Genomic DNA, 25,835 nt, shown 5'->3' with positions numbered 1-25,835 from the left:
ACCAGGCCTCGTGGTGACGTGTCCCCAAGCTATTGGATGAGTCAACAAGGACAACAATCACCCAGTGAGTGCCTTGTGGGTGCTGAGGTACTTGATTCACTCTTCTAAGGGGACACCCCCACCCCATGTCCTGAGGAGGAAACTGAGGCCAAGAGACCAAGTGACCTGTGGACATGACCGGGCAGTGGGAGGGAATGACTCAGGCCCTGGCAAAGGCTGCAGGTCCCAGGCTGCACCCACTGCCCAGGTGAGCAGTAGGGCCTCAGTCCCATCATCTGAGGGACAGAACGCAGTATCTCCCTGGTCGGCCACAAGGGTTTACTGGGAAGTACACAGGAAGTACCCACCTGAGAAGGGGTGCACACACCTGTGTGCATTTTGTTCCCACCTTTTTTGTGTTTGGCACTCAGGGGCTATAACTGCTCTTGGTCATTACAGACCGTGACACAGGACTGGAGGACAGCAGGGGCAGAGGTTGACAGACTCTCAGCCTTCCCTCTCCTGCCTGGCCTGGCTTGCTGCAGCCTCCTGAGCAATGAAGAGGGCCCCTCATCCCGCAGGACAGATGGAATGTCACTTGCCCAAGCAGCCCATGCTCAGCTCCACGCCCCTGCCTGCAGCTCACAGGCTTTTGTGACAACAGCGCGTCTCCTTGCATATATCCAACCGCAAAGGAGGACATGGCACCTGCTTCCCAGGCAGCCTTGGCTAGTGTCACCAGCTCTGGAGCCCAGACACGGCACCACTGAGCTGTCCAGCCTGGGGACTCTGGAAGGTGTCAGGAGACACCCTCCGGTAGGGCTCAGAGCCTCCTCCCACAGTTCAGTCCTGTTTTTGACAACAGGAGAGGAACACTGACCCCTGATGAGAGCACGTCAGAGATGGGCTGGCTGCGGGTGCAGGAACATGGTACTGGTCCTGACTTGGGCCTCCCGCCCATCCTTCCTACACTAACCCTGGGGCAGCTCTTTCACCAACATCACCTTGTCACAAAGGAGACAGCAGAGGGATCCAGACACAAGCCAGGTTGTGTCTGAGCTCTCACTTCCCCCACAGCACACCCCTCAGCCCCTCCTGCAGACTGAGAGGTGGAGGTCGCAGTCACCTGTCTTGCAGAGGATGACGCTAGGCCTCTCATTGGCTGGTGCACAGGCAGTCCTTGCTACAACCCTGTGGTCAGGGAGTATCACCAGGGTGACTGGGGGGGGGGGTGCCTGAGGGGCTACAAACAAATATGAGGGGGCCACTGGGCACTCACCACTCTGGGGCTGCCACTGGGTCCAGCCGCACCCCTGGGTCTGGGGGGGGGTCGGCCTTGGGTGCAATCACACAGGGGAGCCCAGATATGCACTGAGGCACCCTAAGGTGGTAGGGAGTATCCTCTCCCAACACCAGGGAGACAACACTGTGGAGCCAGAGCTCTGCCCCCAGCCCTCCTCCCCTCACCCCCACATCCTGTATGGTAGGCGGGCAGAAGCTGCTGCCCCTCTGCACACCCTGCTGCCACTGCTCCCGGGGCTCTGCCAGGAGGGTCTGAAGCCTGCCAGGCCCCTCCGCTGGCCCGGGCTGGTCCTGGTTCTGCCTCCTACTCTGCTGCGTGTTTGATGCGATCAGTGGGGAAACAGCTCAGGCTCACCGCCCACACATCACCAACTCAATCTCAGGGCAGAAAGGCCCCTGGCATCTGTGTCTGCGGAGTAGGGGCTTCCTGGGGGCTGACTCAGCTGCTCACCTCCACCTGGCCATCTCCAATGCTGTTTTTAATCATTACCCTGCAGACGCCCTTTTATTCCTATCGTCTCCTAGGACACAGGTGCACTTTTCGCACTGCCTCCGAAGAGGGAGATAAAGTGAGCCCAGCCCAGGTGGGGGTGTCATGCTCCCTTGTGGGAGGCTTGGAGCATTCGAGGCTCTGGAAAGTTCTGCTTGTGTGTGACTACACACACACTACTACACTCGGCCAAGAGCCCTTCCCAGAGGCCAAGCCTGTCAGAGCCTCCTGCAGATGTCCACCTTCACTGTACAACACCACAGGGCCACTGCTACCCATCCCCACCCCTGGACCATGAGCCTCTTGGGGCCTGGCTCTCAGAGGCCCCAGCAGGAAGACAGTGTCCAAACTTCACAGTAGAACTGACGACCAGATAGAGCCTACAATGCCCACCCAGCAAAGTCCTGGGAACACAGCAGGCACTAGATCGTCTGCTGTATGTTGGAAAGAACCCACGGGACAGAAGCCACAGTGGGGCGAGAGATGAGAACGGCCCAGCCCAGGCCTGCTCACCTTGCGTCTCGAGTAGGTTCTGCACCACCTCCTCCAGGCCCACCAGGTAGATGAACTCGTTGTTGGCAGCACTGGGCAGGAAATTCATCTCTGGGGCGGGGGGTTTGGGAGGGGGGATCTCAAGCAGCGTCTTCTCCAGCTGTTTGCGTAGCGCGAGCTTGGCAGCTGCCTGCCGGCTAGCTGGAGACTCAGTGGAGGTGACTGAGGAGGCCACGCTGGTGGGGGTGGAGTTAGCCTGAGCGGAGGTGGCTGTTGTCCCCTTCAGCGATGCTGGGGTGGGCTTTAGGAAGACAAGGATGGGGTCAGGGTGTTGGATACACCTGCCCTGAGGCAGGCCCCACCAGCGCACCCACACCCCAAGTCCCAGTCAGCTCTGTTAACTAATGAGTCCTCACGGGGGTGAATCTGAGCTGTCTGATCTAGAAATCAGGGGCAGCAGGGAAGGCTGTGTGACATGAATCATCCTAGACGGTAACTGGCCATCTGAACACTCACTGAGGTTTCGCAGGTGTCCAGTAAACTGCACATCCTTAGCATCTACAGCTTGCTGTGCTCTGCCACGTGAAGAGACTCATGAAGCCATCACCACCCTGCCCGGCAGGGCCCTGTCCTCTCACTGAGGCCCACCCTGCCGCCTCCTTGCAGGGTGTGGTGGTGGCTTGCTGTGGTGTGGCTGCCTGGCCCCTGGAAGCATCTCTGCATTTGCTCGTCTAGACACTAACATTTGAGTCAGTCCTCGGTCTCATGAGGGTGATGGGGCAAGCAGCTCCTAGGCCAACCCCTCACCGGATCCTGGCTGCTCCTTACACTACTTACTTACCAACCTGTCTGGATCCCAGTGGCAGACCCTTGACTGTCCCCACCAGCCCCACAACTGTTGAGTGTGCTCCCCCAAACCCAGAGCTGACTATGGCAGTACCCTTAGCTTTTGGGGGCTAAGCACCCCTGTGGAAATCAAAGAAACCTGTGCATACTATCCCCCCAAAAGGACAGACCCCAATACTTGCAAACACATCTAAGGACATCTGGGATGCCTTCCCAGGACCCCTACTCCCTCAGCAATGGAGACCGAGCCCTGGCCTTCCCCATGGCTGACTGGCCAGTTCTACCTCCTCCTCCCGCTGGCAGCCGCCCCCAGCCCTGCCAGGAGCCAATCATTCCAGCTCCACCGCTGCCCACTGCCTGTCCACCCGTTTCACGGCACACTGAGAACCCCAGGGACTGGGTAAAGTTTCATGGGTGGATGAAACTGCCTGCCTGGGTCAGCCCAGGACACCCCTGCATGGGGGCAGGGCTAGCCACTGTCTCTCCACACTCAGACCCAACCTTAAAGCCCTGCTGGCCTTGCTCTTTTCTGAGGAAGGCGGGCAAGAACAAACTGAGCCAAAGCAGGAAGAAAGAGTGAACGCATCCGTCAGCAAAAGCCCCTGCAGACCCAGTAATTTTATCTGTCAGCTGAGGCTCCTGCTTCGCTTCCAGCCCTCCCGCCCCTTGGTCCTGTTCTCCCCATCTGCTTCCTGGGGGTGGGAACAGACCCTCCCTGTCTCAGAGGCTCTGTACAAAGGTGAAGGGACACGTGGCTGAGAATAGATGCGCCTGGGGCCCTGAGGACATTTGCAGACACACCCTCCTCTCTGCCTGTGCTGAGGATGCTGCGGGGAGCTCGGCTCAGCTCTGGCGCCCCCCTCTGGGCCATCTCCCAGCCCATCACCGGCCTCAGCTGGGCCTCGTCTGTCCCCACAAACCTGCCATCTCTCAAGTGCCGCCTCCTCCAACGTGGAGCCAGTGAGTGGATGCCACCCTCAGCTTGGGTCTGCACCCTCGCCCTCTCGGCAGCCACTCCTCTGTGCAAATGTGCCCACGAGATTTCCACCCACCACCTTCCCACCCCCACTGCTTTGCGAGTCACGGCCTCTCACCTGTGGGATGTTGACGAGCAGACTGGTGTTGGGGACGTTGGCGACACGGATGAGGCCCTGCTGGATGATTCTCTGTCCCTGAATTTGAACGCTGGGCACAGATGCCCGGGGCGCCAGAAGGAGGGGCGGCGGCCCTGTGCTGGAATGTTGTCTGATGTTGTGGATTTGCTGCAGGGGCAGGGATGGGGAGACAAGAAATCTCAGTGAGACCAACAATGGAGGAGGCCTCAAGGACCCAGAAGGGTCCTTCTCACAAGGCAGGTGGCTGCTGGGGGCCCCAGTGCACAAGGCCCTGCTCACCTGGGCCCCTCTGACGAGCGGGGGCATGACAACCTGCGAGCTCGCCTGTGGCCCCAGCTTCGAGGACGCCTGCTGCCCACCACGGACCAGGGGTGGGGGAATGACACTCCCAGGCATTCGAGTTGACGAGGTCTGCCAATGATACCAATGCCCAGATTTATATGGCTTTTTTTTTCTTTTTAAAAGCAAATAGATTTGTTGCTTTTGTAAAAGTACATAATGGTTTTTTTAAAAGGTAGCAGATAAATTTTTAAAAGTTAGCTAAGATGCCTACTCATTCTAAAGAGAGAAACAAGGAACAAACTCCAACCAGAGCTGTGCAAACCTGGGTTCAAGTCACGAGTGGGTCCCACCAACAAGGTGGCACAGTGCCAGGTGACACTGGCCCCACCCACCGAAGGAGAGCAGCCAGGCCAAGATGGGATGTCCCCTGCTGTGGTGAGAGGGGCCTGCACTTCCAGACCATAGCCCTGTGGCTGGGATCCAGCCTCTGCCCCTCACCTCGAGGGCACCCCGTGGGCAGAGGAGGACGTGAGTTGAGCTGGGACAAGGCTCTGGCAGGGCCTGGGCCCCAGGACACCCTTGACCACCCACCCTTGGGAAAGTCAGCATGAAGGGAACCCTGACTCTCAAGTACTTGTTCTGATCGTGCTAGGGGCACTCGCTGGAGGGGCCCTTCCGTTATCAGTTGAGATTTCTGTTTGTGATTTCGACAATGGCCTAGTTTGGGCACTGGAGTTCAGGAAATGCATGCATGTTGCTTCGGCTGTGGGCAGGAAGGCCTCACTCCAGCCCACTCAGAAGGAACTGGCAGCCTTTCACTGGACCTGAACCAGGGCTGCTCAGGAGCCCAGTGGCCCCATTCCTGACTGCAAACAGCAGCAGTGCCAGACACCGCCGAGGGGCAGAGGAGACACTGACCTGAAGCGATGGCTTGCCGGCAGGAATGCTTTGCGTGCCCCGCACAAGCGGGGGAGGGGTGGTCACGGTACTCCCTGTGGAGCCTGCGGGCTGTGAGAGAGCAGGACACATGGGAGGTGAAAGGGCTGCTGGCTGCTCCCCCCACATGGAGGCACCAACAAGCTTCCAGCCTGAAAGTGACCCCATCTGCAGCAGGAGTTGGTATGTTCTACATGGACTGAGGAGGGACTTCCCAGCAGCCCCCTCCCACCCCGACTCTCAGCATCACTTCCAGGTTGCTCCTGGACACCCATGTGGAATTCAGGCACCCACTCTGCCCTCCAGGGGATAGAACTGCTGCTGCTGCTGCTGCTGGCAGCTGAGACAAAGGACCCAGGGCCTGGATAGGTCTCCCAATATTAGTGAGAAAACACTGTATTTTTTCTGGGCACTTTTTAAAGCCACAAGGTCCACTAGAGAAGGCACAGTGACAAACTTACTGCACTTCAACAAGTCAAGGAAGCAGAAGAAATTGATAGGCAGGCTCTACCTAACCCACTTGCTAACCAGGTACAGGTGCAGGTTCAAAAGTGAACCCCTGAGCCAGGGCAGGGAGTGTCTCCTCTCGTCTTTCCTCGAGCAGCTGTTAGCTCCTGCTGCCCAGGACATACTAACTTTCTGGTTCACTGAGGTAATGACAAAAGTACTCGGAAGGTAACTTCATTCCCCACCAAGCATCTTCCCAGAATGGAGAATCAGAAAAGCCCCCCAAAATAAACCTAAACTTGCCTTACACGTCAACACCCATCTAGAAGCAGTAGAACAAAGAGCCTTGGGCCCAGGGAAGAAGGAATGGGAGCAGGACCCTCTAGAGGGTCTGGAGTGAGGTCTGTGGGGAGCTCAGTGCACACCCAGCTGGGCAGGGACGGAGAGATACAGACACAGGTGGCAGGAGGGGGTGGGGATGGGACATGACAGAGCAGTCTGCACCCAGGGACAGGAGGCCTTTCTGGAAACAGGCTCACGACAGAGCTGTTAACCCAGAAATGTGCTTCTGACAGCACCAAATACATCTGAGCTCTACTTCCTTGACATGTGTAGTCTGAGACAAAGAGCTTTACATACTCAGATCCACGGTGCTCTAGACCAAAACACATCCTGATTTCCTTTAAGCTGGATCCAAAATGTGTGCATGAGCCCACAAACATCCATTCAGACCCTGCCCCAAGCGCCCTGGAGCACAGCCTTTCTGGCCCCTGGCAGAGGAGAGTGGTCAAGGTAAGGGCAGTGGCTTGTCACCCCCAGATCCCAATGGCTCCCGTGAACCCTTCGGGGGAGCAGGGGACACAAGCTCGCACCTTCTGGGTGGTGGCTTCCTTTTGTATTTGACTCTGCCGTAACTTTTTCAACAGAACGAGTTTTGCTTCTTCTAATCTTAACTCTTCTTTCAGTTGCTTGATCATCCTCTCTCGTTCTTCAGGACTACTCTTCTGCAAGGGTGAGGAAAGCAGGATTGAGGGGAGGGTCTTTGGCAGGGAGTAGCCCCCCCCCCCAGCTCCACCTGAAGGCACCATAGCCAGGCTCACCATGAGGGCCTCGGTGCTGGTCTCCTTCAAGGCTGCCGTGCTGCTCAGCCCATTCACCCTTGGGCTTGAGGGCTGCTCGTTGTCGGAGAGCACGATCACATCAGGCGAGGGAGGTCTCCTCTCAGACTTCATGTCACTGTGGGGTGGAGAAAGCAGTCATTACCAGAGTGTCCTGACTGCCGAACAGACAAACAGCAGGGTGGGAACAGGGGTGGGGGGTGGGCTGCTCCTGCTCAGGCTCCCCAGCTGCCCTGCCGGCTCTCCTTGGGTGTCCTTCCTGCCCTACCTGCAGGCCTCAGGCTGCCTCTTCTCACCACACACATCACAGGACACCCAAACCCACCAATTTATGGCTGGGCCTTGCAACAGCTGGGACTTAGTGCTTGCCTCTGTGTCCCCAGGGCTGAGGGTACGTGTGCCCCTGAGCATGATGTGGTCATTCTAAAAAACATGGCAGCTCCTTCCTCCACCACATGGCTTGGTACTGGGTAAAAACACTTGGCTCTAGATCCCAGGTCTTGGCTCAGTCCTGTGTGCTGAGTGTGATGGGATGTGTACGCCTCGCAAACCTGGGGCTGCCACCTGTCCATGCTGGAAACCACCTGATGGACAGCCCAGCCCTACACAAACCAACTTTTCTTTTCTGCTCAACCCCGGCATGCTGACAGCCCTCACACCTGGCAGCCCACCTGCCTCCAGAAGACCGAGGGGCATGTCCACGGGCTGTCAGCCTGCTCAGGGGGCAGCCCCAGGATGCTGCTGGATTGTCCTTCCTAGGCCACATGTAGCCACAGCCACTACATGTTTTGAAACCAACTAGGACACATTTTTCTCTCAAAGACCTGGGACTCTTTACCCACCTGATCTACTCAGAAACTGGTTTCTGGCTGGCTGCCCCACCCCCATGCTCTAATGATGTGTGGACTGCTCTGGTCACAGATGCCAAGGTCACTCTGCCTGTTACCCTCCTGCACACCCCTGAAGTCCCAGCACAAACAGCATCATGAAACACTCTCATCATTCTAGCCCACATCCCCCTTTTCTTCCCTAATGAATTTGCTCTCTGCTCACTGCCATGGTTTTTCTGGGGAGTTTACTTCTGCTGGTGAACTTGACCTTGGTTGTTCCTCCTCTACTGTCAGCCCACAGCATCTCACTACAACCCAGGCAGAATCAAGAGATTCTGGGGGAAGCACCTGTGGGTCTTTCCTTTTTTGTTATTTTGTCAAAACTTGGTCACAAATGTCTAAGTGTGTGGTTCTGTCATTTATCAGCCCTGGTAACACTGAATATCCATTCCGTGCTAACTTTGGGTCAGGCTCTGAGCTAAGAGCTCACTGCACACTATGTCATTTAACTCAAGTAGGAACACACCAACATTTGATTTCCCCCTTCTTGTGAGGGATCCTCTAGGATGGACACACACATCTAATGCTGCTGAAGCCAGAGGCTGAATGCCTGTTGTGGTGTAGCCGACCCAACATGAGTCCCAGATACGCACTCTGCTCCCAACCAAGCAGCTCCTTTTGCTGGTGGCGTAACTCGAACTTCTTCTGAAGATCTGGGCTCAGTACTTGTGTTGAAGGAATCAGTAGGATCCTTTTTTGTCAGCAAGAAAACCCGCCAAGGACAGAACACGTCCGCTAGGTGGCACTGTGACCCAGAGGACAAACTCAGACGAAGTTAACTGGGAGTTACAACTCAAAAGTTGTCCCCACAGAGTTTTACTAGGATGAAGAACCTGACTATGCTCTGACAGCCCGTGGGACCTCCATCTCCATGCCCGAGTGTGCTGCATCTTCAGGGAAGGACAGGCGCTGAGGACGACCGGAGGCTGAGGCTTCACCACCTCTCCCCTGGGCTCACGGGTGCAGAGTGGAGCTGCTCTCCTCACTCTCTCGGGTCCATCCTGATTGCACCCACCAGAGCTGCACGGAAGCTGCGGCTGAACATGAGTCCTAGCCCTGATCTGACTTAACTAGAGCAGCTGCCGGCCAGCCTCTCACCGGAAACCTGGGGAGTAGGGAGAAAGGTGCCTGTTTCACATGGAATTGTCAATTCTGTCTTTAGTCTAGAAACAGGCTGTTTATAAAGTGACCCAAGACACTTTACTCGGGTCGTACCAAACCACCTGTGTCTCTCCCTGCCACCGGCCCCACTCCACCTAAGATCAACTTTCAAGGTGACCTCAGGGCTCTAATTCCAGGCTCTCTGGATGTGCACACAGACACTGAGCACCTCATAGGCAGGCAGGCGGACGCAAAGCCCAGCGCAGAGCTATAGCCCCTGGTCTCCACCCAGGTGGGGTCCCAGGTGAACTGAGGAGTTGGCAGCCCAGGCAGCACCTTGTGTAGAGTTGTGGGTGTTGACAGACACACTTCCTGGCTGAGCACAGGCTGAAACAATGGCCAGTCTACAGGGACTTGTCACTTTTTAACATCTTATGGAGGGTGTGTGCTTCTTCCAGAGTTGCCTTAGGGAAGAGAACAGGGCTACGGACCTGGGCCACCTGGCAGCTGAAGCTTCCCAAGAGGGCCGCTCTGACCACAGCGCTCCCTGGTCCCATCTTGGCCTGAGACTAATCAATAACTCATCCAAGAGATGATGTCACCACCCCATCAATGATCACTCAGCATCCCAGCAGCCAGCAGGGAGTGAACTTCCTGTATGTTAATCAGGCCACCAAAAAGTCATGTGACAAAGGCATTTCCCTCCTTGGTCATGTGACCCTTTAACTGTGCCTTCCAACGTGAAAACCATGGCAACGGCCAGTTCTAACCGGTTTGTGACACGCAGCCTTCATTTTGAGAAGGGAGGTAAGGGTTCAGGTGCTGTCAGAAAATGGAGGCACCAGGCTCACCCTGGGGCCGCAGAGCTGCGGGCACTTCCTGTGTGGCGCCAGCTCACAGGGGACCGTGCCACAGGCACCAGAGCCACCTCTTACAAACACAGAGGGGCCACTAGCCCCTCTAAGTTTCCAAACTGAAAAACTTTCTTAAAGGAGAGGGGGCTTCAAGACTCACTATTTTTCTGGAGAGTTCTTTCAACTCAGGATTAAAGAACATATGGCTCAAAATAATCATAGGCATGATTCTATAGCAAAAAGTTTTCATTACAAAAGCCATCTAAAGTGAAGAGAATGAAAGCAGAGGAAATCTAGCCCAGTGTGCTGGGGGGCAGGAGCGGGGGATGGTGTCATGGCCAGGGGACTGTGCCTGCCTTGCCCAGGTGCACTGTGTTGCTCACTCCACGGGGGCCACCCTGGGCACCGAGTTTATTCAGAAGCTACATGGTATTTCTGGGCAAAGCCCATAAGCCCGTTCTGCCCATACAGAGAACCTTTAATGTGAAATACGGTGATCAAAAAAGATTTTATGTGACCTACAAAAATCCCTGGAAGGAGGCCAGGCCGTTATCAGTGCAAATGGTCTCACCACCTCCTCCTCCGGGCCAGCCCTGACTTCATGAGCCCAGAAATTGTTACCTGCCAGGAACTTCCGTGGAGTTTCCTGAGGGGAGGCCAGGATTATAAACTTACATCGTGACTCAATCCCACCCCCACTGCACAGAGCTATTGCTCTTGGCCGCTCCCAACCAGAAAGCAGTGCATGGTTAATATTTAGTGTCCCTTCGGCCTGTGCGGGGAAGGAATCTCACTGAAGGAACACAGCTGTCCCTGCCAGCTCTGACCTTTATGATTCTCTGAATGGGCCTGCCTTATGTCGGGGGAAGGCATACTTCATCCTTCCCTCATTCATTCATTCATTCATTCATTCATCACACATTTGCTGAAAGCCCATCTAAGAAGCAAGTGCTGCACCAGGCAGTGGGGAGAAGCACCTGGATAAAAAACATAGTTCTGTCCTTAAGGTTCACAGTCCACCAGATGGACAGACACAAAAACAAATGGGGAAGGGCAGGTTGGGGCGAGGCCCAGGCAGAGAGTGAGTCCACAGGTGGGGGGAAGGGTGGAGGAATGCCTCGGCCCACAGAAGAGCTCGGACAGCTTCTCCAGAGCTCCTATAAATGCAGGGTGTCCCCGCCCTGGGCCTGCTTGATCAACATTTGCATTTTAACGAGATCCCCTGAGATTCCTGCACATACTAGGTAAGTTGGGGATGACCATGAACTGCGACCCAGTGAGGCCTTAGGACAAGAAATCTTCCTCTAGGCCAGCTCAGACAAACAGGCAGGCCCCATCAATGCCTTCTCCAGCCACAACCAGTCCCTGCTAGAATCCTTCCTCCCAGTACCTTTCAGGTCTGGCAGAGTTGGGGGAGGCAGGCACTGTTGGTTGTGTTTAAAGGTGGGATGGGGGGTGGGGGCTGGGGGCTGGGAGCTTTGCTAGATCCCATACGATGTTCCCCTACCTGAACCAAGCTATTCACACACCCAGACCAACCCAACAACCTTCACCTGGTCATATCACCCTGGGTTCCTGCCCACTAAGCCCCAGGCCTGGCCCATAGCCACCACCTGCTGTAACTCCTTGTACACCATCTCCTCTGCGAAACACCCCATCTCCATCCTCCCCGGGCCTCCTTGTGAGCCCCAACATACCCTTCAAGATGCACCTCAAACCATCTGTGCCCTCAGAAAGGTTCCTGGCGGGCCCCATGACCTACACCCTTGCCCTGGGAACGTAGTTGGTGCTCCCCCTGCATGCTTGTGGGTAGCCCCCAACAGTGGACAGCCAGGGAAACCACCACAGCCCACCTGCCTCGGAAGGCCTTCTTAGCCCTGCCCCTGGGTGGGAAGCTCATGGCAGAACTCTGGGGGTTCCACTCATGGGCAGTGCATGCCTGAGCAAAGCGCCCCCAGGCTCCCCAGTGGGTCTCTGTGCCTTAGACCCCCAACCCAGTGACTAGCTCGCCTGCCCTCGGCTCAGCAAACCTGTTCAAGTGCCTCTGCCGACCTGCACAGCACCCCCGTGGGGATCAGTCCCCCCTCCCTCAGCCTCCTAGGGTGACATGTCATCACCTGCTTGAGAGGCAAGTTCCCCACCCTGAGCTGGGGTCATGACAACCCCTTTGGGGAAGTGTAGCACAGGCACAGCTGCCAGGGACCCAACGACCCTGCTCCATGGCAGCCTCAGCTCCCCGTGAGGGCCAGGCTGATGCCAGGGTGACCAGATGAGCAAAGGACAAGCATGGAGTCCACCCCTGGGGTGACACAACAGCCACTGAGCCTCCCCAACGTCCCCAGAGCCAGAGAAACAGGAATGTCCTCCTAAGGCCCTGATGGCTGGCATGCTCACCCAGGAGTTCTGCCAGCCCAGAAATGGAGAGGTAGTTTTGTTCAGTAGCCTGGGTCTCTCCAGCCATGTCCCATTCCCACTCCACAGGCGACAGAGCTGTCTGCTTGGAACCATCCTAGGGCCCTCATCTGGCTGGGTCCTGGTGCCAGATCACCTGTTGCCTCTCTAGAGCCAGCAGGCCATGCACAGGGGCCCCAGGTAGACCTCTAGGCAGCCCCCGAATCTCAGATGGTTGCAATACCACAGACTCCCAAAAGGCCCTGACTGATGCTGTGACAGGACATAGCCTGGAAGAGGCTAGCAGGGTACATACAGTAGAGGAGGGGCCTGCAGCCCCAGAGTGATCTTCTGGATTTCAGGGCCTTAGAGACAAGCACTTCCAGGGTCCCCAACATTGGGAAGATAAGGGCAGCGAAGGGCTTTCACTGTCTTGGCCTTGTAGCTCATCCACAGCACCTACTAAACCTCTGCAAGGAGGGGGGGGAAACCATCTGCCTGATCTAATCACTTTCTGAGGAGGTAATCAATAAATAGGTCACTGAGGGCAACACTTGAACACTCGCAAACCCCTCGAGGGCAGGACTGGGTCCGCTCAGGGCCTGGCAAGGCTGTCATGGCCCTAGGATGAGGTCTGGGAGCTCAGGAGGAATCTAGCCTGCCTGTGGACTGGCTGATAACCTCGCACTGCTGGGCAGCTGCTTCCCACATGCACACGGATGCTGTGCTGCTAGAGGAAACACAAATACACTTTAAAAGATTTCTGAATTCCATGTCATTATGTGTCTTTATACAGCAACAGACCCTGGAAGTCCACTTCCTATCCTGTGAATCCAGGCACTTTAGTGGATATTAACAAGGAGCTCTACTACTCATGATCCATAAAACCCCATATACCAGGCCAGACCCTGACAAGGCCCATTGGTTCCATCCCTGCAGATCCCGTGGAGGCTGGAGGCTTCACCTGGGGGTAGCGTGGCGGTTCATTCACAGCCCTCCTCTCCTCTGGACCTGGGCTGGTTTTGTGGCTTGATATCTGAACTACAGAGTACAGGAGAAATGACGCTGCAAACTTTCAAGGCAAGGTCACAGAAGACTTGCAGTTTCGGTCTGGGCCCTCCCTCGGTACACTTGCTCTAGGGGAAGTCGGACTGTCTCAGACCACCATGGTGTAGGATGCCCAAGCTAGCTGACGGGACACACACGGAGACTGGCCCAGATAGTCCCAGCAGTCTTGGCCAACACATGTGAGTGATAAGCCACCGGGGACACTCAGCTGATGTGGGACTGCTAGGGCTAGCGAGCCCAAGAAGCAGTGCCCAGCTGGGTGGGACCAGCCAACCAGCAGAATTGACAGACATTAAAACATCAATACACTGTTCCTTTAAACCACCAAGCTAATGGGGCCGATGACCCAGCTTGGCCTCTGGGGAGCTAGCCCACACTGCTGTAACTCCACTTCCCCTCAGACTGTCCCCAACAGAGGCCACACACTCTAGACACGAGCCTGGGAAAAAGCAGGGAGAGAGAAGGCGGTGAAAAAAAGGTTTACCCAAGTAACCACCCCATTGACTCTGAAAGCTCCCTGTCCACAAAGGCACCAGCAGCAGCCTGTACACAGAGGCTGCCCAAAGCAGAGGCAGACCTGGGATGAACACGGCTCCAGGAAGGACAGGCAGATCAGAGCTGCCCAAGGAAGAAAGTGGGTGAAGAGAGGGACACATGGAAGAGGAGGGAATGGTCTACAGGCCTACGAGGCACACTGGCTTTAGGCACCACCTGGAGTGAGGTCTGAATCAAGCCAGGAAGCAATTCCACACGCTTCCTTCACTCCCCACCCTGTCCCTTCAAGAAACACTTCTGTAAAAGTCCCATGAGAAAAAGGAACCCGTTATCAGTTCCCCAACTTAGTCCTACTGCGAGTGTTGGGTGGCAGGCCCCCATGTACTGGGTATGTCAACATACGATTCTGGGAGTGTCTGCACTCACCCGGGTGTGGGGGCTGCTCACTGGGACCTCACACATCCCTCCCGCCTTTCTCAAGTGGCAGTGCTCACTCAGACACTCTTCAAAAGGGAGCTCTGCTGCCAAGACCAGCCTGGGTGGTGGTGGACGCTGATGGGTGCCTGGTTCCCCCCCCATATCCCCTCCTCCTTCCCCAGGTCCCAAAGCCCACCTGCTTCTCACCAGCCGAGGCCCCTCTGCGATCCCCTCAATTCCCTTGTTAGCATCCATTACCACTCCTCCCAACCCCGTAACTTGAGCTCTTCTTTGGCTATGATGTGCAGAGAAAAGCCCAGAGCCTGCTTTGTGGGGCCCGGGAAAACAGAACACATTCTACTTCTCTGCCACAGAGGCCATGGAGGTGAGCAGCTGGGATGGGGGTTTTGAAACCCAGCCATCATTCTTCCCGGAGACTTCAGGTCCAACTACTGCTCTGGAGCTCCGTGATGGCGAGTCCTGCCATAGCATCTGGCTAAAGAGCTCCGGAGAAAGAGAAAAAGCATTTGTCTCTGGCCTGCGTCTGTGAGTCCGTCTCCCCACCTCTCCCCCAGCACAGAGGCAAGCAGTCCCAGGTCCCTGGCTGGAGTGGAGGAGCCCCACGCAGCGCCTGCCCCCAGTGTCAGCTTGGCCGGGAGGCAGCCAGTCGTGCTGCCAAATGCCTTCTAGGAATGCAACAGCCCCCAAAGTCAAACAGCCCCGCCAGGGAGGCCCAGAGGACCTTACTGTGACAGGGGCCAGTTTTGGGGGCATGCAGAGTGGCTGAGGGTGGTAAAGACAGGCTGCGGAGACCATGGCGGCATGCTCAACTGGGCCAGCAGCCCTCCCGCCCACAGAGCACACTGCAGCACAACCCTGCCAGCAGCTGACACCACCGGGGAGGCCACATGAAATGTAGCACACTCTGCTTGGAAATGTGGGAAGAAACACTTATTAGAAATGATCACAATAGTAGAACTGAAAGGCTGACCTTCTCTGTTTGGAAAATTAGGCAGAACACCTACTAACCCTTTACGATGGCCATCCCTGTGCCAACCACCCAAACGCACCCTCCGTGTGATCCTCTCGACAGCCCCAGCATCATCCCTAGCTCCCAAGGTCACACACAGCCAAGACCTGCACAAACTTGGAATCCCACAGTGCCCGGGCCATGTACACCTCTCACTGTGCAGGGTCCTGGGGGACACCAGAAAAGGAGGTGCAGCATTGGAGAGGATGGGTCCCCCATGACAATCAGCTCTGGCAGCTGCTAGTTTGGCTCATTAAATATCATTTTTGGAATAGATTAAAGCCAATCTTTATTTATATTTGAACGATCCTGGACAGCTAGCACCATCTACATGCTGAGTCCCTGAGGTGATAAGGAGACAGTGCCCGGACACAGATGTGGCCCCTGGACTTAATCAGGAAACAGTTAACTTGCTGCATCACAAAGCAGGTCAGAAGTACAACTGGATAGAAAACTCGGGGGTGGCAGACACTCACTGCAAGTGGGCCACCGCCTGCCGGAGGGGTCCTGGCTTGGGGAGAGTGAAGAACAGAGAGGAGAAGACCCTGGCCTTGACCAAAGCACCAACACCAGTGTCCCCCTCCTGCTTCTGGTCCCTGTGCATGGGCCAGGCCAATCTTCCTCCAGGGAGGAAACACGGTGAGAACTCACTGAGCAGAGTGCAGTACTGCCTATGGCAAATGAACTGAGATGCATCTCCTGGGAGAGAAGCCAGCTTCCTCACCAACACAGAGAGAGAGAAGTCACCTGCACACAGATGAAAACCACAGACAATAAACAAGGACTGCTTTTCAGCTTGCAACAACCACAAACTTTCTCAATGAATGGAAAGTATTCCCTTTGCCTGCAAGTGTCCTGTCCCCCTTTCACATCTGTGTCTCAAGTTGCTGGATCCTCCCACACTCGCACCTGTCCTCCTGGCCCCAGCTCAGATGTCTCCCACACTCCAACCAGACCTGCTCCAGCTGTGGAGAGGCCACAGGACACCAGTGAAGACCACCAAAGTTTCTGGTGACTGGGTCAGGTCCCCCCAAAGCTGTGCAGGCCCCTGTACAGCTTTGGGGGGACCTGGCCCAGTTACCAAAAACTCCATTTCTTCATCTACAGAATAGGAAGCCACTCACCTCAGGAGGCTGACATGAAACATAAATCTTAACCTCTAAGTATGTGTCTTATTAATATTCTGTGACGAAATGTGACAAGATGAAGCACTCTTGCTGAGCACCCAGGAGGGAAGGCACCGAGAAGAGAAGCACATGTGTAGGCATCCATGCTGCCTGAAGGAAGGACTGACAGACACACTGGGGTAATCAGACTTGGGGGTCTGGCAGGTATTGCCCCCAAAATGGTTGGCGCAAAACCTATTGCTTCATGGAAAACACCTGACACTATTTGTTGCCAGTGATAATGTCCAAGGTTCCAATACTTAAAATGAGAAAAACCCAGCAAACACACCTCAGCCAGATTGATCAAAGTCAACACCAGCAGAACAAAAGTCACATGGACGGTGTGTACCCTTGATATGATGTGATGAGAAGGGCACCTCACCTCTGTGGTCTTCCTCCCCCAAACCCAATACCCTATTCTCACGAGAAAAACCTCAGACAAATCCCAGCAGAGGAATGTCCTTCAGAACACCTGACCACTACTCCTCCAAACTGTCGAGGTCATCAAAAATAAAGTCTGAGAAACTGTCACAGCCAGGGGAGTCTCAGGAACCTTGAGGACTAAATGCAACATGGAATCCTGGAATAGAAAAACAACATCAGGAAAACACTAAGGAAATCAGAATTCAGTAGGAACTTTACTTAATAATAATATAAAGATATTGGTTCACTGCTTGTGACAAATGTTCCACAGCACCCTGTTAGAGGGTAGGAATGATCTTTAAAACTTTTCTGTGAATCTAAGACTATTCTAAAATTAAAAGTTTATTTTTAAAGAAAGATTTTTCTGTTCAAAGTACAAAAAAAGTCCAAATGGATTTTAATGTAACTACGTACAAAAAGCTCACTGATGAGGTTTCAGAGTCTAAGGCGCAACTAAGTGGTAGAGAACGGCCACTCTGTATTTTGACTTCAAGTTAAAGAAGGAAATGCACAATTATCCAAAAAGACGACTGAAGCACTCTCCATTCATTCTCTAACTGCTTCTCCGTGTCAGTTGGATTTTCTTCATACACTTCAACTCTCACAACAAATCAGGAGAAGCTGAATGCAGAAACAGGAGAATCCAGCAGCTGTTTTCTTAGTCAGCCAAGTATTAAAAAGATTTGCAATATAATTTTTTAAAAAAAGAAGAAATGGGCTGGGTGCAGTGGCTCACGCCTGCAATCCTAGCACTCTGGGAGGCTGAGACAGGTGGATCATTTGAGCTCAGGAGTTCAAGACCAGCCTGAGCAAGAGTGAGACCCTGTCTCTACTAAAAATAGAAAGAAATCAGCGGGACAACTAAAAATATATAGAAAAAATTAGCCAGGCATGGTGGCGCATGCCCGTAGTCCCAGCTACTTGGGAGGCTGAGGCAGAAGGATTGATTGCTTGAGCCCAGTGAGTCTGAGGTTGCTGTGAGCTAGGCTGACGCCATGGCACTCTAGCCTGGGCAACAAAGTGAGACTCTGTCTCAAAAAAATAAAATAAAATAAAATAAATGCTATTTATGCTTGTACGTCATGGGTTTATTATTGTCATTTTAATTATTTTTAACAAACAGGATCTCAGTCTGTTGCCCAGGCTGAGTACAGTGACCGGATCATAGCTTACTGTAACCTTGGAACTCCTGGGCTCCAGCAATCCTCCTGCCTCAGCCTCCCAAGTAGTTAAATTCTTGGTAAAGATTTACCAGGTGTCTCACTCTTGCCCAGGCTGGTCTCAAATTCCTGGCTCAAGCAATCCTCCTGTCTTGGTCTCCCAAAGTGATGGGGTTACAAATGTGAAACACTTGTAATGCACCTAGCCTATTGTCATCTTTAAATGAATTAGTAAATATTTTCAAAATTTTCCAACACAGTAAATGCCAATAGATACATTCCACAAATCCAAATGCTAATTGGGGCCCAGAAATGGAAAAGGGGCCAAGAGAGTGCAAAGGGTTTCCTGTCCCCGGCACCCTCGTCACTAACACAGATGCTGGGCTCTCAGGTCCAGTCCCTCTGACAACACAGCCCATGTGACTTTCTCTTGTTGCCAACGTTGTGTTTTGAAAATCAAGATGTATTAAAAATTTAATAGGACTCACCCCACAAGATAGGCTGTAACTTCCCTGTAAAATCTATTCAATCTAAAGCCAACAAAATTTGATCACCTTAAGGTTTTCTCATGGCCTTAATGTGCCAACTGTACAGTGACTCAATTCACAGAAACCTGGCACTACCCAGACCAACCTGACACCACGGGACCCCAACACCAGGACACTATTTTGCATCTCACGCCCCACTGCCCTCAGTCTGCCGCTCTCTGGGCCTATGAATCTCCTTCCTTCTCCAGCATGTCTGCCTCTGCTCTCAGGTCAAGGCGTCTGAAAGACTCCAGGCTCCACTCCGGCATCAACTCTTCCTTCTTCCGAGGAGACTTCCAAACCCAGCGCCTCATCCCAGCTCTATGGCTCACCTTTCCCACACCCAACAATCTGGCCCAGCCCCCCTTTCCAGACTCGGCTCCCAGCGTTGTGTGCATCTGGACCCTCGCCCCTGTCCACCTCAATTTCTGGGCCATGAGCTCCCTAGAGAGTGTCCTCAGACCACCCTTCCCACAATGCCCAAAGACACGAAAGTTTCCTGAAGGGAGGTATCACTATGTGGCTTGACTGATGGTTCTCTCTAGAACACTCTATTGTGTTAAAGCTGCTTCTGAAAGCTGTTGGGGCCCTGCCTCAAGAAATTCTGCATGCCACCAGGTCTCAGTCCCACTAAGAACCAAAGCTTTTCAATCTGCTTACATCACAACTATTTTAAAGATTTAAGCTCTAAAAATAAGCAGTCCTATGGCTCGAGTCCAGAGGAAGGGGGCACACAGCAATGTCTGGTATGTGTCCCATCTCTCTACCCATCAGATGATCCCTCTCCGTCTCCTGCCCCCGAGGGAGGACAGGCCCTTCCATGTCACCATGGCACTCAGTGTCTCCAAAGACAGCTGATCCAGCCTAGCCTCTCATGTCACTCTGCCTTCCTCCCACAGCAGTCTGTGGCCTGCCCGTGCTTCTGTCCTGAATCTCAGACACCCTCAAGTCCCCAAGGGTTCTTCCCATCAGCATGGAGTTAACCTCACCCCACCAGGAAGCCTCACAAATAACCAGACTGCCCCTAGCCACACAGAATGGGTACATGGCGAATCAGGGCTGCCAAACATTCATATTCTTTTTTCACCGCCAGCTGTCCCCCCACCCCACAGGCTCACAAATTATAATTCACATGCTCATCTTCTTGAGATAAAAAAATAAACTACTCAGAAATTTCTCGTGACAATCAGGTAGGCTTTTCTGTTCTTCCCAGGGTCCTTTCTGCTAACTGGGAAAATACTGTCCCCTTCGTATGACTTCTGTGTCCCTGAGGCCCAGTGCCCACCACTCCTTCACTTCACTACCTGTACCAGGTTAGAGGACTAAGAGGGACAAGATGGGCTCCCTCAGCCCCTGGCAGCTTTCAGGGTCAACGCACTTGCCACCACCTCCACCCCCCAGCCTCTGCTCCCACCAGAGCAAGATTACAGTTCTGGTACAATTATTCCCACCACAGCAGAGAAACTGGCTGCAAACTAAAAAGCCACCTATATAAATCCAGTTTCAGTAAGCACAGCAGAGGGTTCCTATAGATGGGACACTACAGCAGCCAGGGCATCAGTTACAGAAAAGGAGCCAGTCTGTGAGTGACAAATACAGAACCAGTGGAAAGATGTGCTGGGAGGAGATATCAGGAACTGCAACAGCAGAAACAGAAAGCAAGTCATTTAAAAATAGGGGAAAGATCTGCTTAATCTGCAAATCTGCTTAACTTACATGTGTGAAGAGAAGAGTCCTAACTGGAAAGGACAAGCGTTTACAGGTGGTTACCTTAACGGCTGCACAGTGGCTGCCACAGGATGATGACATCCCCAGAAAGTCTGCACTGTCCAGGGAGAAACCCCTGTTTCGAAGCCAGGGATCCTGCGTCCCCTCCGTGACCAGAGGAGGGCACCGAAGGCAACACCTTAGAGGAGCAGGAAGTGCGGAAGTAATACTATTTACCTGTCACCAGGCTGGCTCACGCTACTTAAGGCCCCCTCATGAGCTGGGTCTCTCTGGGAGTTAGAAACAATGCACCCAGAGTCTGTCATCTTGGAGCCCCAAAATAACCTAATGATTTTCAGAAGTACAGGTGAACACCTCACGTTTCAATGATTTCACAGCTGGGATCAGTCAGGGTGCAGAATAAAGCCAGGTGGAAAGAATGCAACGGACAAAGAGCTCTCAGGGAAGGGGCCACGCAGAGAACAGGAAGGAGACGGAGCAGAGGCCATGGAGGTTTGGGGGGCAGCAGCTGAGGCGGGGAGGGGTGCGAGGAACCAGAAACTGATTCCCGAGGTAACATACCTCTCAGCTCCCAGGAGGTTGCTACCTGGGAAAACGAAGGGACCGTTAAGAAAGCAGGCAGGCTACAGATTTCTAGTTGGAGCTAGTGGTGGTATTCTCTGGGGCCACCCAGCCTCTCCTGGAAGTCGCCCAGCAGCAGAGAATTAGCAAGTGAAAGGCAGCGCCCGCCCTCAACAGGTGCTAGGGAGGGGCTGGAGAGACAGTGGAGGAGGGGGCTCCAGAGAGCCACACGTAGAGTGCCCACAGAGTGCCAGAGCCGCTGCAGGACTCTGGGGTTGGCCACACAGGAAGGAAACAAGTTTCTTGCTGCTGGACTTCTAAAGGCTCTGGACCCCGACGGGGAAGGGGAGGGGTGGGGTTCAATCCCTGAGAAGAAGGCTGTATGAGAGCCTGCGGGAGGGCCACAACCCACCACCCAGGCCTGTGAGAACCCACCCCTTACCCAGGCCTCACGCCCACAGACAGCTGTGCCACATTCACCCATCTCACTCAAGGCCATGCATTCCAGCAGACCCAGCACAGCTGCCGTGGGGCATGGTCCTGAGAGCAGGACTGGTCTGTGTATTGTCAGGGAGGACCCCCTCCCACCTCCACGCAGGCATCTGGCACAGCACTGACCATCTGAGCACCGGCTATGTGATGAGCACAAGGGGCAGTCATCTTTTCTGTCTCCACAGGCCTGGCTTCCATGCTTCCATGATGGGGGGTGGGGTGGGGTGGGGGGGGTGGTGGTGGTGGGGGTGGTGGTGGTGGTGGTGGGGGTGGTGGTGGTGGTGGTGGGGGTGGTGGTGGTGGTGGTGGTGGGTAGGTGTGTGTGTGTGTGTGTGTGTCACAGCCCAGGACTCAAGACAACTAAATACACACAGATCGTGTGACGCTGCAGTCCAATCCCTGGTGTCTACCCAGACAAATGCCAACAATGTCCACGTGGAGACGTCTGCAGGACACACACACAGAAGTGGTGCTCACGCCAGACCCAAATGGGAGACTGAGCAGGTATCTATGGACAGGTGAGTGCATCACTCAGCAGCACACCAATGCACACACCAGGATGGATCCCCAAACACGTGGAGGGAAACCAAACCCCAACGAGCAAATTCTGCCTGTATCCGTTTCTATGGAGTCTGCGAAGAGGTGAGATCAGTCTCATGTGGGGAAGTAGCCAGACACGGGGGTAGGGTGGGGGATTCTTCCAGGGGGATGATAATAATGTTTCTGGGTGTGATATACTGTTCTCTACCTAGGTCAGGATTTGGGTTACACAGGTGTATGCTCCTGTCAGGATTCACCCTCTAGGGCTGTACAGGAGAGGTCCACACTAATCCAGCATGCACCAGAGTCACCTCCTGGGTGGTGGGTAATTCTGATAAAGGCATTTTACCTTTCCCTCCCAAGCAGCCACTTATAGAAAGTGCCTGCCCAAACAGCAGGACTCTACCTGTGACCATCGGAGCTGTCTTGGAGAGTTAAGGGAGGCACACCTTTTCCAGCGGGCCCCATTTCGGCACAGAACCAAATGAGGCCATCCACACAATACCACGTTCTAAACACCTAGATGACTAGTTGTCTAGGCAGCTGCTATATCACATTACGTTCTGATTTGGTTTTGCTTTTGGAAGAGGAGTTGGGTGTTAGCGTGTGTGTAAATGATGTGCGCACACACACGAACCCATGCTTACCACTGTGGGCCTCCAAACCTGTCTTGATACCAAACGGTCAGCCAGTGCAGTTCCTGGATATGGAGGAGCGGCTGGTTTCTGCACAGATGTGTAACCCCCACTGCCCCTTTCGTGATTGCCAGATTCTCAAAAGAAAGACAGGAGCGGTGACTCTAACTGTCACGAAGGACACCAGCAACAACAGCGTCCTGCTGTGTAGGCCAATAATCAGATGGCATCTTTAGCTCATTTTATAGTCTGCTACAGGCCACAAGTGCTTGGCCAGGGAAGTGAAGGCTAGAAACACTAAAGCCAAGATCAGCTCTAATAGCTGAGATGCTACCTCAAGCCCCCAATAGGCCAAGGGCCCTGCAGTGGCCAACTGAACACACGAACACAACCCATCAAAACCACACCATGCCCCGTCCCACAGCAAACAGGCTGCACCATGCAAAGAGAGGAGGGGAGGGAGGAGGGAGACACACAGGCTGCCTGAAGACCACACCCCTCAACAGAAAGACACCTTCCTAACATCCACCTAGGCTGCACCAAAGTCTGCCCCTGCCCAAACCACAGACCACGGGAGCCCAGCCTCAAGTCCTCCCAGGAAAACTGAAGAAGTGGAGAAGTTCTACTTGAGCCACACCATCAAGGTTGAGTCCATCTTTCCAAGACCTCTGCACTTTCTTTCATAACGTGGTTCTCCAAGAAGCTGTAAGAATCGGATCCTGTTCCAGTTGTCTCTGTCCCAGGGACCAGCGACAATCCACGGACAGTTGACACCTCAGAAAAGGCCATGCGGGAGCATGTTTTCAGTGAGGCATGACTGTTCACGGGACTCACCCCACGCAGACCCAAGGTGAGCGAGGGACCCCTCCCCCAGGCCTGACCTTTCAGGTACAGAACCTCTAGAAAAGAATCTCAATTCTACCAAATAAAATGTTCTTCTGTCCAAAAGAAGGGGAAAAAAAACACAAATCAGGCTGTTCTCACCTGAGTGTGGTCTACTATTTCAACTTTTGACAGTTGCCTTATTTTTTTTTTTTTTTTTTTTTTTTTGAGACAGAGTCTCACTTTGTTGCCCAGGCTAGAGTGAGTGCCGTGGTGTCAGCCTGGCTCACAGCAACCTCAATCTCCGGGGCTCAGCGATCCTTCTGCCTCAGCCTCCCGAGTAGCTGGGACTACAGGCATGCGCCACCACGCCCGGCTAAATTTTTTTTTTTTTTTGTATATATATTTTTAGTTGGTCAATTAATTTCTTTCTATTTTTGGTAGAGATGGGGTCTTGCTCAGGCTGGTTTCGAACTCCTGACCTTGAGCAATCCGCCTGCCTCGGCCTCCCAAAGTGCTAGGATTACAGGCGTGAGCCACCGCGCCCGGCCGACAGTTGCCTTATTTTTATACTTTGTTGGTGGTGGTGTTATTGTTGAGACAGAGTCTCACTGTGTGTCCCTGGGTAGAGTGCAGTGATACCACTGTAGCTAACTGCAAAGCTCCAACTCCTGGGCTGCAAGCAATCCTTCTACCTCAGCCTCCCGGGTAGCTGGGACTACAGGCGTGTGGCGCCGCTAAGTTTTGTTGTTTTGTGTATTTTTTTTTCTTTTTAGTAGACAAGGAGTCTCACTCTTGCTCAGGCTGCTGTTGAACTCCTGAGCTCAAGCTATCCTCCTGCCTTGGCCTCCCAGAGAGCTAGGATGACGGGTGTGAGTCACCACACTCGGGCAACAACTTTTGACAGAGAGACTCTTCTATAGGAAAGTACAGGAAGATGATCTACTTAATCGTGGGGATTGGAGGGAGAACCCCAGAAGACCAGGAGCTTCTCTTCCTGTCCCAGCTCCAGCCTCATCTGATGGTCTGGACTTGCACTGGGGTTGGCCTCACAAGACCAACAGACTTGCAACTTCTACCTCTGTGGACTTTGTTTTTCCCTGCACACATTCATAGATGCCAGAATGGAAACCAAACTATTTTAACCTTCACTTATGTTTTTTAACATCCATATTGAGGTATAATTTTTTTTGTTTTTGTTTTTTGAGACAGAGTCTCACTCTGTTGCCCAGGCTAGCGTGCCGTGGCGTCAGCCTACCTCACAGCAACCTCAAACTCCTGGGCTTACGCAATCCTCTTGCCTCAACCTCCCAAGTAGCTGGGACTACAGGCATGCACCACCATGTGTAGCTAATTTTTTCTATATATTTTTAGTTGTCCAGCTAATTTCTTTCTATTTTTAGTAGAGATGGGGACTCGCTCTTGCTCAGGCTGATCTTTTGAACTCCTGGGCTCAAATGATCCTCCTGCCTCAGCCTCCCAGAGTGCTAGGATTACAGGTGCGAGCTACCATACCTAGCCCAATCCCTGCCTTTTGATCAAGGTATTTAGACGATTATTGATTATTCAATTATTGATATGGCTGGATTTGCATTTGCCACTGCGCTACTCGTTTTCTACATGTCTTCCCTTTTTGTTCCTCAGTGACTGTATTCTCTGGTGTTGTTTTCTAGCGTACCGCTTTATTTCTTCTGATCTCTGCCGATTCTTTGTAACTGTATTTTAAAGTTATTTTTTTCATAGTTGCTCTAGGGATTAAAATAAGCATCTTGGCCGGGCGTGGTGGCTCATGCCTGTAATCCTAGTACTCTGGGAGGCCGAGGCAGGCGGATTGCTCGAGGTCAGGAGTTCAAAACCAACCTGAGCAAGAGCGAGACCCCGTCTCTACTATAAATAGAAAGAAATTAATTGGCCAACTAATATATATAGAAAAAATTAGCCGGGCATGGTGGTGCATGCCTGTAGTCCCAGCTACTCGGGAGGCTGAGGCAGGAGGATTGCTTGAGCCCAGGAGATTGAGGTTGCTGTGAGCGAGGCTGATGCCACGGCACTCACTCACTCTAGCTTGTGCAACAAAGTGAGACTCTGTCTCCAAAAAAAATAAAAAATAAAAAAGACTGTCCATTTCTAATACAGAAACCAGAGCCACTCACTGCAGAATAGATTACAGTTTTAGAACAGCTCTGGACTGGGCATGAGCCTATAATTCTATCAAAACTCCCAAATGTACTTCTTGAAAGAACTAGACAAAACATTCCACATGGGAACTTGGGAAGACACCAGTTATACATGTGACATCTTGTATCGAGTAAAACTAAAGACTGAAGGGGAGCTGTCACCAACACCACGTCAGTTGCTTCCTTCATTACACAGAGCACCACAGCTGATTCCAGATGCAAGTTATCGGCCATCCCATCACCCTGTGAGGCAGAGTTAGATGATCTCCCATTTAACGAGCGAAGAAATACAGGCTAAGATTGTCTGCTAAGGATCAATCAGGGAGTGTGATTTGAGCTCAACTGCCTGCT

At 53.3% G+C, this 25,835-nt stretch overlaps 1 protein-coding gene across 4 annotated transcripts in view; it reads right to left on the bottom strand.

Moving 5' to 3' along the window:
• GATAD2A (GATA zinc finger domain containing 2A) overlaps positions 1–25,835 on the bottom strand; it is a 98,319-nt gene that overhangs the window by 4,825 nt on the left and 67,659 nt on the right. For all 4 annotated transcript variants that reach the window (XM_076001571.1, XM_012741418.3, XM_012741422.2 and 1 more), the window contains exons 4-9: positions 6,990–7,125; positions 6,762–6,893; positions 5,425–5,514; positions 4,504–4,635; positions 4,204–4,371; positions 2,285–2,564 (exon numbers count right to left, since the gene is read on the bottom strand). In XM_076001571.1, coding sequence (XP_075857686.1) covers positions 2,285–2,564; positions 4,204–4,371; positions 4,504–4,635; positions 5,425–5,514; positions 6,762–6,893; positions 6,990–7,125 — 938 coding nt within the window. The remainder of the gene's footprint in view (positions 1–2,284; positions 2,565–4,203; positions 4,372–4,503; positions 4,636–5,424; positions 5,515–6,761; positions 6,894–6,989; positions 7,126–25,835) is intronic.

This window comes from Microcebus murinus, chromosome 4 (assembly GCF_040939455.1).
Source record: "Microcebus murinus isolate Inina chromosome 4, M.murinus_Inina_mat1.0, whole genome shotgun sequence".
NCBI lineage: Eukaryota > Metazoa > Chordata > Mammalia > Primates > Cheirogaleidae > Microcebus > Microcebus murinus.
This window is presented reverse-complemented; position numbering and strand designations above follow the sequence as displayed.